General features: G+C 39.0%; 2 protein-coding genes across 2 annotated transcripts in view; one reads left to right on the forward strand and one right to left on the reverse strand.

Annotated features, from left to right (window-relative positions):
- The window catches only part of SDCBP (syndecan binding protein), a 58,183-nt gene extending 51,181 nt beyond the window's left edge, over positions 1–7,002 (reverse strand). The window contains exon 1 of the mRNA XM_057531755.1: positions 6,836–7,002. The gene's annotated coding sequence lies outside the window, so the exon portion shown is untranslated. The remainder of the gene's footprint in view (positions 1–6,835) is intronic.
- A 6,311-nt stretch (positions 7,003–13,313) lies between these two features.
- Positions 13,314–21,499, forward strand: LOC102998844 (cytochrome P450 7A1). Its single transcript, XM_007168586.2, has 6 exons — positions 13,314–13,438; positions 15,015–15,255; positions 16,158–16,735; positions 18,601–18,731; positions 20,081–20,256; positions 20,875–21,499. The coding sequence occupies exons 1-6, from the start codon at positions 13,359–13,361 to the stop codon at positions 21,172–21,174; spliced, it is 1,506 nt and encodes a 501-aa protein (XP_007168648.2). The 5' UTR covers positions 13,314–13,358; the 3' UTR covers positions 21,175–21,499.
- Positions 21,500–21,738: the final 239 nt, after the last annotated feature.

The raw sequence follows: 21,738 nt of genomic DNA on the forward strand, positions 1-21,738 counted from the left end.
TTATTTCTGGATTCAATGACCAGGCTCTTTCACAGAGTTGGTCTGTGAAGATCTCTCTTCTGTTTGTGTCTCTCCCAAGACATAAAAAGACATAAAAAGGGGGAGTTTCTTCACTGTATACAACTCTGAAACGATGTTGGAGAAGTCTAAATATAAGATGGTTGGGAAATCACAGCAGAGAATATTAAATTTCTTAATGATCTTAAGTGAAAAATAAATGGGACTGTCTTGAAAAACTATTTCATCTGAAGCCTGTCTCTTGGCATTCTGAATCTCACTGCCTTATGAAAAAAAATTTACTTGAATACTGTAAAAGGAAAAGGGTGTTTCTGCAATCTTTGGTTAAGAATTTAAAAGCAGTGTTAAAATAGTATTCAATGAAAATATAGCCTTAAAAACAGACATTAAAAAACTAGAAAGATTGAAAACGAACTAGGCATATAATTTAGGAAGACAGGCAAAGTATAGCAAATAACCCCCCAAAAAACAGAAGGAATCAATATAAAAGCAGAAATGAAACAGGAAACAAAAACATAGATTTGACCAATATCATCAAAGTTTGTTATTTGAAAAACTCACTAAAATAGATAAATCTGATCAAGAAGAAAGTTACATATAAACAACAGTAGAAACAAGAAAGAGATGTAAGTACAGGCATAGAGATTTTTAATGTTATAAAAAAAAAAAACCCACTAGGTACATCTCTATTAACACACTTGGAAATTTAGATTAAATGATTACCCAGAGAAATGTACTGAACTGGCTTATTGAAGCAGCTCTGTTTATTAGGGATGATAGTTTAAAATAGCTCAGTTTTTCCCTGAATAGCCGAGGGTTGCAGGCAGATCCCACAGTTCCTCTTGTTTTAGGCGCAGATTATTTTCAAAGTTTGCTTTCTTTAGGTGCAGTTTAAGCCTCTCCCCTCCACCTGATAATGTCTGACTTGAGCTTGGAAACCTGCAGGAGAAAGGGAGGGGCTTCGCACGTCTTCTGTCTCCTCCTTGACCACCCCCCCACACTGGAGGTCTGAGGTTTACTACAGCCTCTGCCCCCGCCCGCCCTCCAGGCAGGGAGAGTTGTGGGTGGAGCTTAGAAGCTGGAGCGGTTGTCTTCTGGCCTCCAACATCTATTTCGGTGCTTTCTCCGATGGTCCGCTCGGTATAGGCTTTGCACCCCTGTCCTTGGGGGACCTCCTACCAGCAAGCCCTTTTTTGTAAGCCGCCCTCAGCTCCTGCTTTCTGAAGTTTCATCCCACGTGCACCCTTCCTACTGGAGCCATCTCCCTCGACTCCCCCGAACCATCCTTTAGTCATTTTGAAAAGGACACACCCAAAACTAGAGACTCTCTCTCTGCCCAATTCTGGCAGTAGAGGCTACTTCCTACGAAGCTCTCTCTCCTCTCACTCTCATGGCTCCAGCAAGTCTATTAGCTGTGTCGTCCAAATGCCAGGGGGCACATGACAAGCTCCCGGAGTAGTTCTCTGAAACCACCCGATTTGGTTTCAGGTGAGGGAAGAAAACCCCTCATCCTTCCATCATCTGGGGAGCACACAGCACGTCAACAATTATCAGAGAAACTTCACTGCTAACCTCTTGAAGAACTCCTTTCCACTAAAACCCCTAAAATACTAGACAAAAAAATTTTTTTTTGTTTAAATGTCTAAGCGATTTTTTTCTCGTTAACTCTTTGTCTTAGGATGCAGCCTTCCAAGGGTCCTGGCGATATGTGCCCTGGTTGCTTGCTCCAGCTTGCACAAATCAGAGAAATTCCAGTTTCCCCTCACGATTCTGGACTTTCCATTTTCTGCCTCAGTCATATATTCAACCAGAGTCAGCTCTTGACCAGAAACATTCAAGCCTTCCTACTGAACCACAGTCCCCAGTATAGATTCTCTCACGATGAGTTTTTATTTCCTGCTACCAAACATCGATGAACTTAAATCTCATCATAGATGGATTCTACAAAAAGTAAGAAAAATCAAACCATCTTCAAGAAATAAAGCATTCAACAGATCCAGACTCAGAGATGACCATGATGTTAGAACTGACAGGGAATTTAAAATAACGATGCTTAAAATGTTAAAAGATCTAGTGGAATAAATGGACAGTGGGCATTAACAGATGGGGAATTTCATTAGAAAGATGGAAACCATAAAACAGTCAAGTGGAAATGCTAGAAACAAACATGGGATCAGAGATGAAGAATTTCTTAAATAAGCTTACTAGCAGCCTGGAAACTACAGAAGAATCAATGAACTTGAAAATAAGTCAGTAGGAATCACACAAACAAGGAGAAAAAAAATAAAGAGTAACTGTGGGATAACAAACTAACATACATGTAATTGGAGTCCCAGAAAAAGAGAAAGGGGCAGAAGAATCCTTGAAGATATAACAGGCAAGAATTTTCTAAAATCAATGAAAGAACACAAGCCAGAGATTCAAGAAGGACAAAAACCCCGAAAAACATCACTGCCAAACTGCTGAGAACCAAAGTTAAGGGAAAAATTTTCAAGACAGTCACAGGGGAAGCACATTACATAGAGATCCAGCACCACCGCCTGGCAAAACAACCGTGTGGTCAGCATGAATCAAGCAGCAGCTGTGACTGGCAACCTGACCCACTGCTGGGTTCCTCATCTTTGTCTGCATGCTACAAAAAAAGAAAAGCTCACGTGGACTGGTCCTGGTGTCTCTGGGTTTGGAGCTTCTCCAGGGTCCTGCACCTTCCTGGGCTTGCCACCTTGTTTTTTTTTTGTTTTTTCTGTTTTGTTTTGTTTTGTTTTTTAAAATAAATTTATTTACTTATTTATTTATTTTTGGCTGTGTCGGGTCTTCGTTTCTGTGTGAGGGCTTTCTCTAGTTGCAGTGAGCGGGGGCCATTCTTCATTGAGGTGTGCGGGCCTCTCACTGTCGCGGCCTCTTTTGTTGCGGAGCACAGGCTCCAGACGCGCAGGCTCAGTAGTAGTGCCTCACGGGCCTAGTTGCTCCGTGGCATGTGGGATCTTCCCAGACCAGGGCTCGAACCCGTGTCCCCTGCATTGGCAGGCAGATTCTCAACCACTGCGCCACCAGGGAAGCCCACCACCTTGTTTTGAGAACACCAGTGCCTTGGCTTATAACAACGGAACGGAGGCTCCACAAGCCTAGGTTTTGGTGGCTCCGAAGTGTGGGGTGCAAGAGTGGGCTCTGTTTCTATGCGTTGGGTTTATACAGAGCTTTCTAGGATTCTAGTTCATGGTTCCATCAGTAAGAGTTAGTCTGGGTTGCTCCTGGTTTCTGTAACTAGAGGAAGTGTCAGTGTACATGGCTGTCCACTAGAGGGAGATATAAGCATGAAGTTCTTAAAACATGACGCAGAATCACATTTCTAGCACAAATGTACATTAGCGAAAAAAGTAATAAATGAACTCGAAAACAACAAAAATTTAACTTCATATTACCTTCTGGTTTGTGTTATGGTTGGAACATGTTTAATATTTCCTAAAATACACATGAATAGGAGAAAAATCAAGCACATGTAAGATAAACATTATTGCTAGAGACATTTTAAGATGATAAAAGGGTTAATCCATCAAGAAATAACAATTATAGGTATATATTCACTTAACAACAGAGCCCCAAGATACATGAAGCAAAACTGATGGAACTGGAGAGAGAAACAGGTATTAAAGCCTCTATTTTTGTTGAATTGCCTAACTTTCAATAACAGAACAACTAGATAGGAGGCCAACAGGGCTAGAAGACTTGAACAACAGTATAAGCAAACTAGACTTGATGTGTCTAACATATAGGACATGTCACACAACAACAGCTGAATACAACATCCTCTCAAGTCTATGTGGAACATTCTCTGGGACAGATACATGTTAGGTGAGAAAACAAGTCTTAATAAATTTAAAGGTTTGAAATCATACAAAGTATGTTCTCTAATCATGATGGGATGAAATTAGAATTCAGTAACAAAGAGATTTGGGAAATTCACAAATATGTGGAAGTTAAACAACACACTCTTAACTAATGGATCAAGAAGAAAACAAAGGAAAGTAGAAAATATTGATACTTTGAGATGAATGAAATAAAAAAAATACCAAAATTAATGTGGCAAAAGCAGTGCTTACAGAGAAACTTATAATTGCATATATTAAAAAGATTTCAAACTAATAACCTTTCATCTTAAGAACCTAGAAAAATAAGAGCAAGATAAACCCAAATCAAGCAGCAAGAAGGAAATAAATATCAGAACAGAAATAAATGAAATTGAGAATAGAAAAACAGATACAGTCAACAAAACCAAAAGTTGGTTCTTTTGAAAAGGAAAAAACTGAAAAATCTTTAGCTAGACTGACAGAGAGAGAAAGGAGACTCAATTTACTAAATTGAAGAATAGAAGAGGAGACATTACTACCAACAATACAGAAATAAAAAAAAAATAATGGAATGATAAGAGCAATTGTATGCAAGCAAATTAGATAACCCAAATGAAATAGACACATTCCAGAAAGACACAAACTATCTAAACTGATGCAGGAAGAAATACAAATTTGAATAGAACTTTAACAAGAAAAATATTGAAGTTGAAATTTAAAAAAAAAATTCATGGAAAGAAATGCCCAGAACCAGACAGCTTCGTTGCTGAGTTCTACCAAACAATTAAATAAGAAATAACACCAATTTTTCACAAATTAGGAGAGATCACTTTCTCATTCCGATACCAAAATCAGATAAAGTTATTACAAGTAAAATTAACTACAGACCAATATTCCTTATGAAGAGAGATGTAAAAACTCTCAACAAAATACTAGCAAACTGCATATAGCAACATATGAAAAGCATTATACACCATTACTAAGTGTGATTTATCCCAGGAATGCACAGGTGGTCCAACGTACAAAAAATCAATTAATGACATACATCACATTAATACAGTAAGGACAGAAACCTCATGATTATCTCAATAGATGCAGAAAAAGTATGCTTATAAAAAAGGATGAGTCCCAAGACCAACACCCTTTCATGATAAAAAAAAAAAACACTAAAAAAGCTAGAAATAGAAGGGCACTTCCTTAACATGATAAAGGGTATCTATGAAAAATCCACAGCCAACATCATACTTAATGGTGGAAGACTAAAAGCTTCTCCCCTTCAATCAGGAACAAGACAAGTGCATCCGCTCTTACCATTTCTACTCAATACTGTACTGGAAGTTATATCCAGGGCAGCAGGGCAAGAAAAAGAAATGACGTACATATTTGAAAGGAAAACTCTATTTTCAGAAAACATTATCTTGTACATTGAAAAGCCTAAAGAACCCACCAAAAAAACCTCTTAGAGCTAATAAGTTTAGAAAATGCAAAATCAACACCCCAAAATCAGCTTATTTCTATACACTAGCTATGAACAATCTGTAAGTGAAACTGAGAAAAAACTTGTCAATAGTGTCAATAGCTTCAATAAGAATAAAATAATTTAGGAATAAATTTAACAAAAAGAGTGCAAGATTTGTAAACTGAAAACTACAAAACATCATTGAAAGAAATTTAAAGAAGACCGAAATAAATGGAAACCATCCCATTTTAATGGGTCAGAAGACTTAATATTGTTAAGATGATAATACTCTCCAAATTGATCAGAGTGAATGCAATCCCTATCAAAATCCCAGTTCGTTTTTTTTGCAGAAATTTACAACTTAGTTCTAAAATTCATATGCAAATGTAAGAGATACAGAATATCCAAAACATCTTCAAAAAGAACAAAGCGGGAGGACACACATTTCCTGATTTCCAAACTGACTACAAGCCTACAGTAAAAGACTGGGGTGCTGGCATAGGGATAGACCTACAGATCAATGGGAAAAAAAGAGGCCAGAAATAAACCCTTACCTGTATGGTCAATTGGTTTTTCAAAAAGGGTGCCAAGAGATTTCAGTGGAACATTCATTTCCACAAACAGTGCTGGACAACTGAATATCCACATACAAAACAGTGAAGTTGGACCCCCAACCTCATACCATATACAAAAGTTAACACAAAATGGATCAAATACCTAAATATAAGAGCTAAAACTATAAAACTCTTTAGGAGAAAACATAAATGTTATGTGTTCATGACCTTGGATTTGGCAATGCTCCTTAGACAAAGTAAACAATAAAAAGACAGGTAGGGCTTCCCTGGTGGCACAGTGGTTGAGAATCTGCCTGACAATGCAGGGGACACGGGTTCAAGCCCTGGTCTGGGAAGATCCCACATGCTGCGGAGCAGCTGGGCCCGTGAGCCACACCTACTGAGCCTGCGCGTCTGGAGCCTGTGCTCCGCAACAAGAGAGGCCACGACACTGAGAGGCCCCCACTCGCCACAACTAGAGAAAGCCCTCGCACAGAAACAAAGACCCAACACAGCCAAAAATAAATAAAAAATAAATAAATAATTTAAAAAAAAAGACAGGTAAATTGGACTTCAACAAAATTGAAAACCTTTGTGCATACAAAGATATGAGCAAGAAAGTGAAAAAGACAACCCGCAGAACAGGAGTAGATATTTGAAAATCATATCTGATAAGGGTATAGCATCCAGAATATGGAAAGAACTCTTACAACTGAACAACAAAAAGACGAATACTGAGTTAAAGAATGAGCAAAGGATTCGAATAGACATCCTCCAAAGATTTACAAAGGGCCAACAATCACATAAAAGGATGCTTAACATTTTTGGTCATTAGGGAAATGCAAATCAAACCCATAATGAGATATTATTTCACACCAACTAGGATGGCTGTCATTAAAAACATAAAGACAAAAGTAACCGTTGACAAGGACATGGAGAAACTGGAACCCTCTTACCTTGCCGGTGGGAATGTAAAATGGTGAAGCTACTTCGGGAAACAGTCTGTCCGAAAAAATTAAAACCTAGTGTCACGGAACCAGGTTCATTCGCCCATAGCACAGCAAGCCAAACGCCCAGACGCCGAGGTTTGCAGCAGAGAAAGGGCTTATTCACGAGACAGCCAAACAGCCAAACCTCAACTCCACCTGCCCCAAAGCCGCCAAGGCTTGGGCTATTTATGGAATGAGCTGAGGCGTGGAGAGCGAGCGTGGAGGCGTGGGGCAAGGTGATTGGGGGATAAGGAAAAGGGGAGTTAATCCTCGTTCTGAGCAGGTGCAACTAAGCTACGTGCTTCTCCGTGGGACGCCTCTTCTGGGAGTGGAGAGTTGGGCCCTCTGAGGTCAAAAGGGCACTGATCAGACATTTGCGCACGCGCAGTTGGAGGGTCGGGGGTCTTGACCAGTCTCAGCTGGCTCAAGCTCAGACCGGACACAGCTGAGTCCGAGTTCCTGAAAAACAACTCGGGCAAGCAACTTGTTTAGGCTACGTGACTCTTGGAAGACAATTAAATCAAGCTTGATCAGGGAAGGCACGTTACGGTTCATTATTTCTTAAGCAAGTTACGGTTTAGTGGATCCCACTGACGACTACCCTCGCTTTCATTAGCGTCACCATATGACCCAGCAAACCCACTCTTAGCGCTACACTCAGGACATGTGAAACGTATGTTCACATGAAAACTTGAGCGTGAATGTTGGTAGCAGCACAATTTATAACCAGTAAAGAGTGGATAAAGGCTCAGCAGCCCCCTCCTGCCCCCCTGACTGGCGGCTTCATTCTTTCTCTCTCTCCCTGAGGTCTCTCACCCTCCTGGGGAGGCTTGGCTGGGCCCAGGGGGTCCAAGGACCACTGTCCTCATATCTTTTCTCTGTCCAGTTGAGCTTCCTGGATAAGCTCCAGAAGGCTCAGATTAAGGTGAGCCTTAACAGCAAAGCCACCATTAGCCTTTGAGTGTAGCCCTCAGGCCTGCTTTACCTTGAGGACAGGCAGTCCCCCGTGGTATGGCATGGCAGGGGCTTGGAGCCAGAACTTCACAGCATGAAGCCACCCTTAAGGGGAGGCAACTGTGTGTGTGCATCTCCTAGTGCCACCGTGTGGGTTACATGAGCAAGCATGTGAAGATCTTGGCACAAACACTGATGCATTGCCTGACCTTTTCTGATAATATAAATGATGCTTTCTTTATCAGAAATTAAATAGTGGATTTGTTCTCCTATTGATTGGCTGTGTCCCCTTGAGTCTGCCTGTCTTATCTACCTCTGTATCTCCAGCACCTAAAAAGTACTTTACATCAAGTGGGTGCTAAGCTAACATGAATGAATGAATGAATAAATGAATGAAATGTTTGCTGAATGATCTATCCATCTCCCCCTCATTCCCTAACAGCGCCTTTCACATGCTTGGTGTTCAGAACATGTTTGACGGATCAACTTTATATTTGAACATATAGATGGTGTGCTTACTCTTTCCTAAATCTGTAGTCAGGTGCCTGTTGGTTCCACTGAACTTCTTGTGGGGTTCTGAGCTGTAACGGAGGGACCCTGAGCTTCAAATATGGGGTTGTGTCCTGGATTTGCCACTTACGAATGAATGACAAAGAACATTTTTGACCATAGATTGTGCCAAGCCCTCGGGGAAACATTTTACACCATGGCCTTACTGCATCTCAACATGTATATTATGAGTCATGCACTGTGGTCATCCCCATTTTACAGGTAACAAAGCAAAGACTTGGGGAGGACAGCCTCTTGTGCTAAGCTGTATACTTAGTGGCAGGGCCAAGATGCAAACCCTGGTTTAATCCCAGCTTCCACTCCCTTGACCACCTGAACCATGTCAAGCTATGTGACATTAGCCACTAAACCTTTATGCCTCTATTTCCTCATCTCTAAAATAGCTAAAATACCTTCCCTGCCTAACTGAGTTGGTTATTTTATTCAAGTAGGAAATATATGTCAGAAGCTTTAAAAAGTGAAAACCTCAAAACTAATGTAAAAATTTTGATTCTCTGAAATAGAACTTATCAACACCTTCTTATTCTCTAGTCCTGTGAAATTGTATTTGTTCAATGGACACATTTAGATACACTAGGCATTTACAACCTTGACACCATGTGTCTAAGATTCAAAACAATATTTGAGAATAAGATATTCTGTATACGCCATAAAAAAACTGGTTTTTTCATAAAAAATAGTTGAAGACATGTGAATAGACACAGTTCCTAAGAGCTTATTATGAAAGCTTCAAATTAATCATAGCAAGACCTCCCCCCCAGCCCTTTCCACTTTGTTCTCCCAATGACCTGCCCTGATCCACGGGATCCATGGGAGGAGCCTTGGTCCACGGGAGCCCCATGATGCTCCTGGAAAGCACAAAGCCTTGCATTAATTGCGGGATCTACGTTCCGCCGCTGAGTTGGTTTCACTTGTGAATTCAGGAAAACTACTGGTTGACTCAATTGTTTGACCATATTCACAGCTCATTTTATTTAGAGCAATCACACACGTGTGAACTATGTTTACTGCATTTCTGAATAGAAACCACCTGTGTGGCATCAGGTTGCGTAAGCAGATAGCTTAAGGAGTTCTTTCTACTTTCTGCTCCTCTAGTTTGAGTTCCCATGTTTTGTATGTATCTGTTCATGGGGATGGTGAGTTGGACTCGGACCCTATATTCTCTGAGTCCCAGAACTTCTTCCTCGGCAAATCAGTGTGGACCCTTCACTACTCTACAAATACAGAGGAAATTGACAGACTACGGAGGGATTAGAGTGTTTAAATAAACTCGGTTCACGCCAGGCCTTCTGGCAACTAAAACATACTCCTTGTGTATCAGGGCACATACTTTTTCCCCTGCTGCTGTGGAAACCCCACAGGTCAGAGCTCACAGCTTTCTTGTTTCCTACTGTGTTCCCAGTGTTGACGCAGTGCTTGATACACGTAGTAGGTGCACAGCGTGTGTGTGTGTAATAAAACGTCACAGTTTGAAACATAGGAGAGAATAAAAAAGCAGGCAACTGACTTTCCAACTCAGCTAGCATTTGTTTATTTCCTGACATTTCACCAATCACTGTGCTAAACACATTGAGATGTCGTAGAATCCAAGCGCGAAACTCTATGCACGTGACTCATCAGGAGACCTTGCAGGTATTTCCTTGCAGGCTATTAATAGTTGTGACAACTGTAACCAGCATCCGAATCCCCACTCATCAGCTTAGAGGCTGCACGTTAGGGGTGTGACAGAAGTCATGTGTGGACATGGGACAGTAATGAGAAGTGACATCCCTAGAAGGAAGACGTAAACCGTACGTAAACAAGAAAAATATGAATATGGATGTTCATGCCTCTGCTTTTCCTCATCCCACTAAAGAAAACTGGGTGTGTGTGCATCCTGGGCTTTTGTTGTCTGGAAGAGGGATAGTGAGGGAAGGAGTAGAAAGAATACATGAGGGTAAGGGGAATCCAGGCTATATTCGAAAGGCGTTTGTGGTGTTCTGAGAGGGGGTGGGGAAGACAAGGCTTAAGGACATTTTCTTGGAGTTGTGAATGTACTTCTCCTTTACCATTTTGAAAATCTTTTAATTTTGGCAAAATTATAGATGCACGGGAAGTTGCAGGTAATTCCTAGAGGTCCCATGTACCCTTTTTTTCACTTGTTTGTTTGTTTCCATTTGTTTGCTTGAGAGGTGACTCCAAAGGGTTAAACTGTCTGGCTCTTAGATTGGTGTTTTCTCTGACTGTGGTGTCCTGCTGTGACAGGCCACCTAAAGGTTCTGCTTGTAATGAGTCATATAGAACTCAGACATAGTAATTCAAAAAAGCACATCAGCCTAAGTATATTTAGTGGGCACAGTGCCCTAAAAATATCTAAATGGATTGAGAAGTCTACCTACTGACACACAATGATTGATATTCATAATTATGATTACAAATCACCCATGAAAAAATATTTGTGGTCTGTGTTTAAGGAGACAAAAAAGGATGAAATGAACCTATGGATTCTGTAGCCAAAAACCAGAAACAAACCAAATGCTCACCAGTAGGGAATCAGTTAACTAAATTATAGTACATTTAGTCAATGGAAGACTATACACACAGAAAAAAATGAAGAGATCTATACAGATACATATATAATACATATATATGTGTTGTCATGGGAAACATCCACAATATGATAGACATTTTTTTAGTGCTATAAAAAAGTCTTTAATAGAACCCCATCTTTGCACGTGTTTATGTGTGACTCACCAACTATCTCCATGTTGTCAAATCCAGAGGTCATTTCTTTGTCATCTTCCTTGACCTCAGAGTAGCATGTGATGCAGAAAATGTCTCATCTTTCTTCACGTACATCCTCCTCTTGCCTCCTGTGACACTGTATTCTCTCGGTTTTCTTCCTGGTCCTTCCTTACCCGTCTCCTCTTCACCCGCTCTCTGACTAACCTCGAGAAATGGGCTGCTCTGGGGTCTGGTGTTAAATTCTATTCTTTTCTTGGGCTTTATTTTCTCCCTAGGTGATCTAATAAGGTCTTTGGACTCTAAATGCCATCCAAATGCTGATGACTTGAGATACCTATTTCCACCCCTGACTTTTCTCCCCAGCTTCTGGCTCAAGTTCAATTGTTAACCTGAAAACACAGCAATCTGTGTAGCTGAAGATAGTGTTTTGATCTGCTGCCCTCCAAAATCTCTCTCCCTACTCTCAGGTGTCCCTATATATGACCTAGCTCTTGCCTGTCTTCTGGTCTTATATCTTAACCAAGTTTCCCCTCATTTACCCTGCTCTGACCAATCCTACCTCCCTTCTGGTTCTTAGATAGAACAAGTTCATCCTTAACTCAGGACTTTTGCATTTGGTAATCTCTCTTCCTTCTGGTTTTGAGTTGGCCAATCCCCTCTTGTCATTCAGATCTCAGAGGAGCACATCACCATACGTACAGTTGCTCTTATCCCGATAGCTCTCTACACCTTGTTTTATTTTATTCATAAGTCTTAAATTTTATTATCTGTCTCTCTACTGAAATAGTGTCTTCATTAGAGCAGGGAATAAGTCCATCTTATTAAAACCTGTAGCCAGAATACCTTTGAAGGGTTCTTGGCACAGAATAGGTGCTCAATTACTATATAAGAGTGTATAGAAATAAAGTTTGGAAGGATATATACCAAACAGTTAACAGTTGTTACCTCTGAGTGGGCAGTCATTGAGGAGGTAAATTATGAATTGACTTTCTACCAAGATATGTTTCAGTTAGTCTTAAATTATTTGAAATGAAGTTGTATTCCTTTAACTGCCGCAGATCGGCTGCAGAAAGCTAGAAGTTCCTGGCGGTGAGGGGTAAGGAACTGAAAAGCACCAGTATGGGGTCAGAAGGGCCAAGACAACTGATGGTTGCAAGGCGAGTTTATTCAAAGAGCATGAATGTATATATAGGTTTAGTATGGAACGAATATTAGACAATAAATCAGTAAACCTTGTATTTCCACATAATTCTGTCGCCACTATCTATGCGCCACTATCTATGCGTCAGCATGTCTTCTGGGCCATTCTCTGGAGATACAGACTTCCCCTTCAGGGCAGCACGTCCTTCATCTGGGGAACAACCAGGGGCTCTTAGATCCAGAGCAGGCACCTGGAACGAAACTGGCCGCAAGCCATTTTCCTTTTTTACGCTCAATACCGCAGCGTCAGGAGTGCATACCAAGAAAGAGACAAGCAGTTCTCCGGAAAGCAGAAAGCTGAATAAGCTTACAGCTTGGGGGCCACCACACTTTAACAATTAAAAAAATTAGTAAACATATTTTCAATTAGAATAAAATGGTTAATAAAATTTTGATGTTTTAAAATAAACTATGTTTAATTGGAAGATGCATTTATGTGGGATACTTTCTTGAGGATGTTAGGTAAGTAACATGTTACTATATATAGTAAAATACCTATGATTTTGTAAAAGCGCTGAAACATGAAGCAGCAGAAACATTTCACCCAGTTCTCTTTCCTTTGAACTTGACTGCTGTATTTCTCATGAATCATTTAAATTGATTTCTTCTTAAATGTAACAAGATCAAATCACTAGCTTAATGCTAACTTACGCTTATTTTTCTTTAAATTATTATATTTTACCTCTTTATTTCATATGTTCATCCTGAACAGGTTTACTTGTTCTTTTTATAAGCATACTAAATTTGTAATATTAGCGGTCATTCCCAGGTCTGAATGTTAAGTCAACATATGTTTGAGAGACCTTCAACTTATCAAGTATTGCAGGTTTCTGATTGTTTTGGAACCTCTTCTGATACCCGTGGACTTAGTTCAAGGCCAGTTATTTTTTTTTTTCCTAATAGGATGGTTAATTGTTTGCTTTGATCACTCAAGTGAAGCATCTTACCATATATAAAAGTCTAGCTGGAGTCTGTGTTGTGACACCCTTACCTTTCTCATCACAGACTCTCCTCCTCAGAAGTTTTGCATTAGATTTGCAAAATGATGAGCACCTCTTTGATCTGGGGGATTGTTATAGCAGCGTGCTGTTGTTTGTGGCTTCTCCTTGGAATGAGGAGAAGGTAAGGAAAGCTTTACTTTTAAATTGCATTTTTGTTCATTCATTTAAAGTTCTTTTACCTTCATTGTTATACCATAAAGTTGGTTTTCTGTGCTTACATACGCTAGCATTTTCTTCCTTAATTTTTTTAAAGTAAAAAATTTTAATTTAAAATTTTGAAAGTATCTTTTTTATTATATCTCACAAAAGATATAATGGCAAAGTTTCCTTTTTAGTATTGACATATACTAGTGGTAATGTAAAAATGGACAAACTTGTTAAACATCACTGACAGAAATTTTGTGAGATCTCTGTGTGTGTTTATGTGTGCATATAAAGAGAAAGTCTGTATTAGTAAGGATATAAGTGGTAAGTGGATCTGCAATTCCTATCATGTGGATTAAATAGATGCTCTGACTAAATAAATGTTCTTTTTTCAGCTAGTTCTTGTGCATTGTATACACTCAGTCTAAGCTGGGAAAGAGTATAGAGCCTGCATTGATCATTCTATTACTATTTTCTTATTAATGATAATCAACCATGGCAAACTGGGAAACTGTTAAATGTATGAGACATCACTTTTATTTGTATGTATCATTTATAATTGGTTCAAGAAATACAAATAGAATCAGATACATAGCCATAGTTTATTTAACTTCTGATTGCCTCAAAGAGTATTGGGGGGGAGGTATGTAAATATTCTCTGCTTTGTCAATCTCCCAAAGACAGAATTACCCACAGCATATCTTCAACTCTGTACATTGCTGTGCTGTCTACCTTTTACAGGTTTTTTTTTTTTGTTTGCCCTTTATGGTAGTTTAATATTAACTACCAGGACTGGTAGTTTCTAGTTTTAATTAAACCACTTATCTGCAAACTATGAAAATAAAAAGAATTATTTTATGCTATGTTATTCTACCAAGAGGGATAGTGGTTTATGTTGGAAATTAAATGTTTATATTCTTAAATAAAAACATTTAAAATAGCATCAAAGAGCATTGAATTATAATCAATAACCATGTCAATACTTACCTTACTCAATTTCACTTTATAATGTGCTAATTTCTCAAAGATTCCCCTCTGCAACTATCATTACAGAATAATAATATATTTAAACTTTGAAGATTTTGAAAACTTCAATTCTGCAATCCTTTTTGTCATTCAGGATTCTATATATTTAGAGAAAACAATCAGATGAAACATTTTGAGATACTTAGGCAAACGATGCTTAGAAAAAATATAAACACTAGAATGTAGTTTCATCTCTACACTGATAGGGAAAATCTTGTTGGCCTGGTTGATCCTTTTATCCTTATCATTGGGAAGAGTGAGGAGCACATATTAGACACTCAGTGTTTGCCAAATGTATGCATGGATGGATGGATGGATTTAGCTATCATTTTCACCAATGTATCATGTTACTAGGTTAATATAATTCATTCTTTTAGTAAAGGAGCAGGGCCCCACCAACCAAAAAAGTATCAATAAACTATAGAGTTTTGAAGTTTGAAGTCAGGGGTAAAAAATTTAATGTAAATAAATATAAATAAAGAACAATGTGCAATTTTCCATATTTACCATCTCTTTGTGTCTTACAGGCAAATGGGTGAACCACCTCTGGAGAATGGGTTGATTCCGTATCTGGGTTGTGCTCTGCAGTTTGGTGCCAATCCTCTTGAGTTCCTCAGAGCAAATCAAAGGAAACATGGTCATGTTTTCACCTGCAAACTAATGGGAAACTATGTCCACTTCATCACCAATCCCTTGTCATACCATAAAGTGCTGTATCATGGAAAATACTTTGACTGGAAAAAATTTCACTTCACTGCTTCTGCAAAGGTAACCAGGTTTGCATTTATATAGCATTCGGCTTTTTTATTTTCTACCTTTTTCTATGTCAATCTATTTAATCATTTTGACATACTCAGATGTAAAGACGGAGATGCTGAAGAGAGTTACCCTTACATGGAGATTCTTAGAAACACAATAAACCAAATTAGACATAATCTCTTGGTATTAATCATTTAAAAAGTCAAAATCGGTATAGCTTTGTCATTTCTTAATCAGCTTATGAGGGTGAAATAAAAATTAAACGTTTTACTGAACCGGATGGCATGGTATGAATAAGACAGGTACAAACTCACTCATGTCAACAATTTCTACACAAGACCCAGAGTGCAAGTTGGAAACTTAACGTTCAACAATTGTTTTACCACACTCATGCCACACAATTGTTTAATTTTGTTAAGGAATTGACCAGATATTTTGGCATCACTTAGATGAGATCTAAGAGGCTCTTTTATAGAGAAAAAATTAATCAATATTAAGTGAGTCTCTGCAAAGAAATATTAGAACTGGTCTCTGCTACTAAGTAGCTTAAAGTCTGGTTAAGATGCATCTACAAAGAATATAAAAGGGAACTAATGATTAAAAACATTCTTGATTAGTACCAAATTATGTGCAAATAAATGCAGAAGCATAAGAAAAATAAGAAATAGAAGACCAGAGTGGTTGTGAGGGAAGTGTCACTGATAATCTGGGACTCAAACTTAGCCTTGAAGGAAGGGCGTGATTTGGCCATTTGTAAAGTGCTATGAAATTGCATGTGGGAAGGCCGGTTTTCCTTTTTTTTTTTTTTTTAACAAGTAGAGAATCATGAAAGCATCTAATCTGTGTTTCAGACATTTACTAGTCCTAGGTCAGGTTTAACTTCTTTTTTCACACATTTCATTTACGGTCAGGCATTTGGACACAGGAGTATTGACCCCAGTGATGGAAATACCACCGACAACATAAGTAAAACTATCATCAAGACTCTGCAGGGCGATGCCTTGAATTCCCTCACAGAAGCCATGATGGAAAACCTCCAACTTGTCCTGAGATCCCAGGTGGTTCCCAAGCCCAAGACGCCCGCCTGGATGTCAGAGGGGATGTATGCCTTTTGCTACCGAGTGATGTTCGAAGCTGGGTATTTCACGCTCTTTGGCAAAGATCTCACAGGGCAAGATGCACAAAAAGCACTCATTCTAAATCACCTGGACCACTTCAAGCAATTTGACAAAATCTTTCCGGCCCTGGTAGCAGGCTTCCCCATTCACGTGTTCAAGACGGGCCACTACGCCCGGGAGAAACTGGCGGAGGGCTTGCGGCTCCAGAAACTCAGAAAGAGAGACCACATCTCGGAACTGGTCAGGTTTCTGAATGACACGCTTTCCACCTTGGACGACACGGAGAAAGCCAAGTCACTCCTCGCTGTCCTCTGGGCCTCGCAAGCAAACACCATTCCAGCGACTTTCTGGAGCTTCTTTCAGATGATTAGGTAATTAGCAAATTATCCATTTATTTCTTCATTTTAGGTGAAAGCAGAAATTCAACCATTTTAACAACAACAACAACAAAAAAGACGTGGTACCTTCTCATGCTGTCAATCAAGAATGTGGTATTTAACCTTGTAAAAGTTTAACATGTATCAGTTCATCCAACCCTCCAAAAACAGCTGTGACTGGTAAACACATCTTGCAGAAGCAGAGACCGTCCTAGGGAAAGGAATGTGCTAGTACAGGGTCAATGTAGGCTGTCTGCACCAGAGCCCTTGCTCTTAACTCCAAGCTGTTCTTCATGACACCTCCTAAAGTCCATGAATTTGGTCTTTATAATCATAAAAATATCCTTGTGTGATTGCTGACATATTGTCAGTGAAAAGAACAGTGCCTGTATCTTATTCATCTGTGCATTAACTGTTTTTTCACTGTTAGTGATTGCTGTCATACTATTTGACCAACTCTGATAGCTATGAATAAGAATCATAATATTATTGATGGGATTTAGCTAGAGTTTGCCTTTTAAAACTGTATATTAAAAAAAACCCTGTATGTAACATATATTTTGCATAACGTGATGTCTTCCCAGAGTGATAGTATTTTGGGAATTTGACATTCAAATGGTTTATTGAATTATTCCAGTTCAATTGGATGTTGAGTGTCACATAGACACAAAATTGTGTCACATAGACACAAAATTATTATTCCATAGGATTGGGAATGCCAAAGTTCCATTGAAGGCTGATAATTTTATGTCTTTAATATAAAAAATTTTTAAAAACAATTTCAGATATAAAAAACCATTACTAATCTTTCTCAAAGTTTAAATGCCTTCCAAAGTTTTTACTTGAGAAAGCTCTTTCTGGAATAAACTCACATATTTACAGTGAGGTTACAACATCAGTTTTCTATCCTATAGGTAATAGTAGCCATTTCACGATAAGCATGCAAAGACTTACCAGTCAAACATGTCTGAGACTCAGTTTACTGTGATCATGTTATATGGCTACATTACCATGGCACTGAGGATCCAGTAAACGTCAATGCACTAAAGTGAAGTAGCATTCATTTCACCAGTCAAAGTGTTAGAACAATAAATTATTATATAAATGGAAAAGCTGTTCTACGTGGAATCACATGCATGTTAAGAGTAAATTTAAATTTCCTTTGGCATTTTAGCCAGTACTTTAGAATTGTTATCTTGGATGCAATTTTCTTTCTCAATTGCCATGCATATGACTAATTTAACCATTTAATCCTTATTAGAAACATTTATTTATAAAAGTCTGGTCAAAGTTTTACTTCTATGTAGCAGGACCCTTTTATTTTTTATAAATTTATTTTATTTATTTATTTATTTTTGGCTGCATTGGGTCTTCATTGCTGCACGCAGGCTTTCTCTAGTTGCAGTGAGCGGGGGCTACTCTTCGTTGTGGTGCACAGGCTTCTCATTGCAGTGGCTTCTCTTGCTGCGGAGCACGGGCTCTAGGCACGCAGGCTTCAGTAGTTGCAGCATGAGGGCTCAGTAGTTGTGGCTCGCAGGCTTAGTTGCTCTGCGGCATGTGGGATCTTCCCGGACCAGAGCTCGAACAGGTGTCCCCTGCATTGGCAGGTGGATTCTCAACCACTGCGCCACCAGGGAAGCCCACGGGACACGTTTAAGGCAACAGTTCTTGCTAACATCCAAGGACTTAAAACACAACTATAAAATAGAGTAAAAAATAAATGGGAATGTCCCTTTCCCACCTTCTCTGTATCTTGACCACCTGGTTAAAAGAAGGGGAAACCACCTATTCGTTTGCAGACCTTTTGGTAGAGAAAAAGCTGTTCTGTACATCTTTTCCTTTCTCTTAACCTTTCATAGGAACCCGGAGGCAATGAAAGCGGCCACTGAAGAAGTGAATAAAATGCTAGAGAACGCTGGTCAAAAAATTAGCTTTGAAGACAATCCAATTTATTTGAACCGGATACAACTGGATGACATGCCTGTGCTAGGTGTGTTTGCTGTGTTGTTACATGTCATTTACTGCATCCTCCTAACAGGAATTGTCAGTACACATCAAGCACTTACTTGTTGCATACTTACTTACTTGTTCGGAAAAACCCGAACTTTTTTTGCCAACTCAATATTTGTGTATAACAAGTGAGGAAATGGGCACTTAGAGGTTACGTCACTGCCCGGGATTGGATGGTGGAACCAATGACAGCGATAATGTGGACCTCTTGACCTTGCACTTTCAACCTCTTCTCTGTGCTGCCCTGCTCTGCCTCATTTGTTACTGCTCTGACCAGTCATCTTATAGTTAATGGGCTACTCATTTTCATGAAATGAAAGGGGGAAAAGTACCAACCATAATGAAACCACAATTAGCTGCATGGGTTGGGTGGTGGGGCGGAAGGTTATTTCATTGAAAAAATGTTGGCTTCTGTGGATTTTATAGAAATACAAAAGTACCATATTTTTAGAGTAAGAAAGGGTTTTCTCTTTGTTTTTGTTATGTTTCTCTAGAGGAAACAAACCAACGTATGCTTTCAGGGGCAGTGTGTCTGAGCGGAAGGGACTAGTGCTGCAAGGAGCACAGGCTCCACGTGGGACTCCGCCTGCCGTAGAAACCACGGACGTGTCATTTCACTTTTGGGGGTCTTATTTTCTCACTTGCGAAATAAATTGCTAACATGCTATGATTTTATGCACAGTCATGTGACGAGCACTTAACGCATGACAATTAAAAGGACAGAGACCGGAAGGTCAGGCGAGACTTTCTCATCCTATATTTCAGCTATCCTCCGCGTGTTCTTTGTGTCCATTTATGCCCTTACCAGAATGCAGGGCATAATCACGCAACATCAGATAGCGTAACGATAAAATTGGGTTCTTGTAAACACCGAAGTGAAGCTGCATTAAACATCTGGAAAACTATTTCTATGTAAAAGTGTTAGTATATTAAATCTCAAAAGAGATAAACTTTGACTAATCCACATGAAAGTGATTTACTGATTTTTTCCAATTGTATTAGATGTCTAGTGTCTTGTAGAAGTAAGATTATTTTTCCATAAAATTATGAAAGTCTAGCTCCCATTGATGACCAAGAAGATCATATCTTTACCAAAAGATTATTAACTCAGATTATCAGATTAAAAATACATTCAGACACAACTGAATCATTGATCACAGCACAGAAAAAGTTTGAGAAATTTTTATCTGGTCAGCTTCCCACAGTCTCTTTAGGTTTGTGTTATAGGCTGCTGGAAGTATTTCAGACTCTGCATTACGTGGCCTTTATAAATACTTTGTTCTTCCTTCTCCCTTCCCTCTCCTCCTTTCTTCCTTTTAAAATCTTTAGACAGTATCATCAAGGAGTCTCTGAGGCTTTCCAGTGCTTCCCTCAACATCCGGACTGCTAAAGAGGATTTCACTTTGCACCTCCAGGACGGTTCCTATAATATCCGCAAAGATGACATCATAGCTCTTTATCCGCAGTTAATGCATTTAGATCCAGAAATCTACCCAGACCCTTTGGTAAGTGACTGTTCATCAAAATTCAGAATCCAGAAAAAAAAAAAATTTCAGTATCCAGGTGATGTCTACCCAGATTGAAATAAAGAAGAAATTTACCATTGCAGAATTCATTTGATCATTGAAACCACAGGGACTGTCTCTTTTATTAATGTCAAATATTTATCTAATTTGGAGAATTTGGATGACAGCTTGAAATTTTAATTTTTATTCCTGGTATTGGTCATCACATAATCTCTACTAGATTATATCTGCAGTTGTGATAATAAAGCTGCTGCCTTTCTTCTTCTTTAAAAAGTGCCTGCTCCCAAATCCAGGAAATTAGGGGCTAATATACTGACTCCTCTAGCTCCTGATTTGAATCCTTCTTTCTAGTTCTGCCTAACAGAGGGAGGAACTAGTTGCCCAGGCGGGATAGGAGGTATAAAGGTTTCTCTTTCCCACCAGTTCTCCTTAAGTTCCAGTTTCTTATTACTTTCTGATTCAAGGTGGGGTATTCGCTAAATTACTCATAGATTGGATTAAAAAAGAAAATTACTCTTTGGAACTTCCAGGTTAAGAAAAAGATAAAGTCCTTTTAAACCAGCTTATACATTTGTTTTCTTTGTATCTTTATTGCAGACATTTAAATATGATCGCTATCTTGATGAAAATGGGAAGACAAAGACCGCCTTCTATAGTAATGGACTCAAGTTAAAGTATTACTACATGCCCTTTGGGTCAGGGGCAACTATATGTCCTGGAAGATTATTTGCTGTCCAGGAAATCAAGCAGTTTTTGATTCTGATGCTTTCCTATTTTGAACTGGAGCTTGTGGAGAGCTGTGTTCAATGTCCCCCTTTGGACCAGTCCCGTGCAGGCCTGGGCATTTTACCACCATTAAATGATATTGAATTTAGATATAAATTCAAACATGTGTGAACATATGCTTGGAAAAGAGGACCCCTGATGCTGTTACAAGACTGCAGAGCACCATCATTTACCAGTCCCTTTGGACAGACATGCTTAGTGGTGGTAGAATGGATGCAGCAGGTCCAGTTCTGTTCACCAGCGCTTGCTTGTGAATCTTAACATCTTGTTGATGGTTTGCAGAGGCTATTTCAGACCCTGCAAGTGAAAAAAAAAACTAGTTCCTAGAAGCACAATTATTTGTTTTCATTTCAATACGTCAGTGAATGTTCATATAGCCACGGACTGAACTTCATTATTTTCAGAGGAAAAAGTCTTTTTTTTTTTTTTTCCAGAATGAAGATATTCCAATTGGCAAAATTTCTTTTTTTTCCTAAGGAAACTGCTTTATTTTTATAAAAACCACCCAACAGTTATGCAAAACATATACATTCACGTTTTAGTGAAACTGCATGACTTTTTGACCAGATATGGGTCCGTACGGGTGTAGATGTATATTATAAAGGATATTTTAAAGGATTATATCATGGCTTCTAATAAGAAGAAAATGTTTTCAGCTTTCCTTATATCCAGTAT

Source organism: Balaenoptera acutorostrata, chromosome 17, assembly GCF_949987535.1.
Source record: "Balaenoptera acutorostrata chromosome 17, mBalAcu1.1, whole genome shotgun sequence".
NCBI lineage: Eukaryota > Metazoa > Chordata > Mammalia > Artiodactyla > Balaenopteridae > Balaenoptera > Balaenoptera acutorostrata.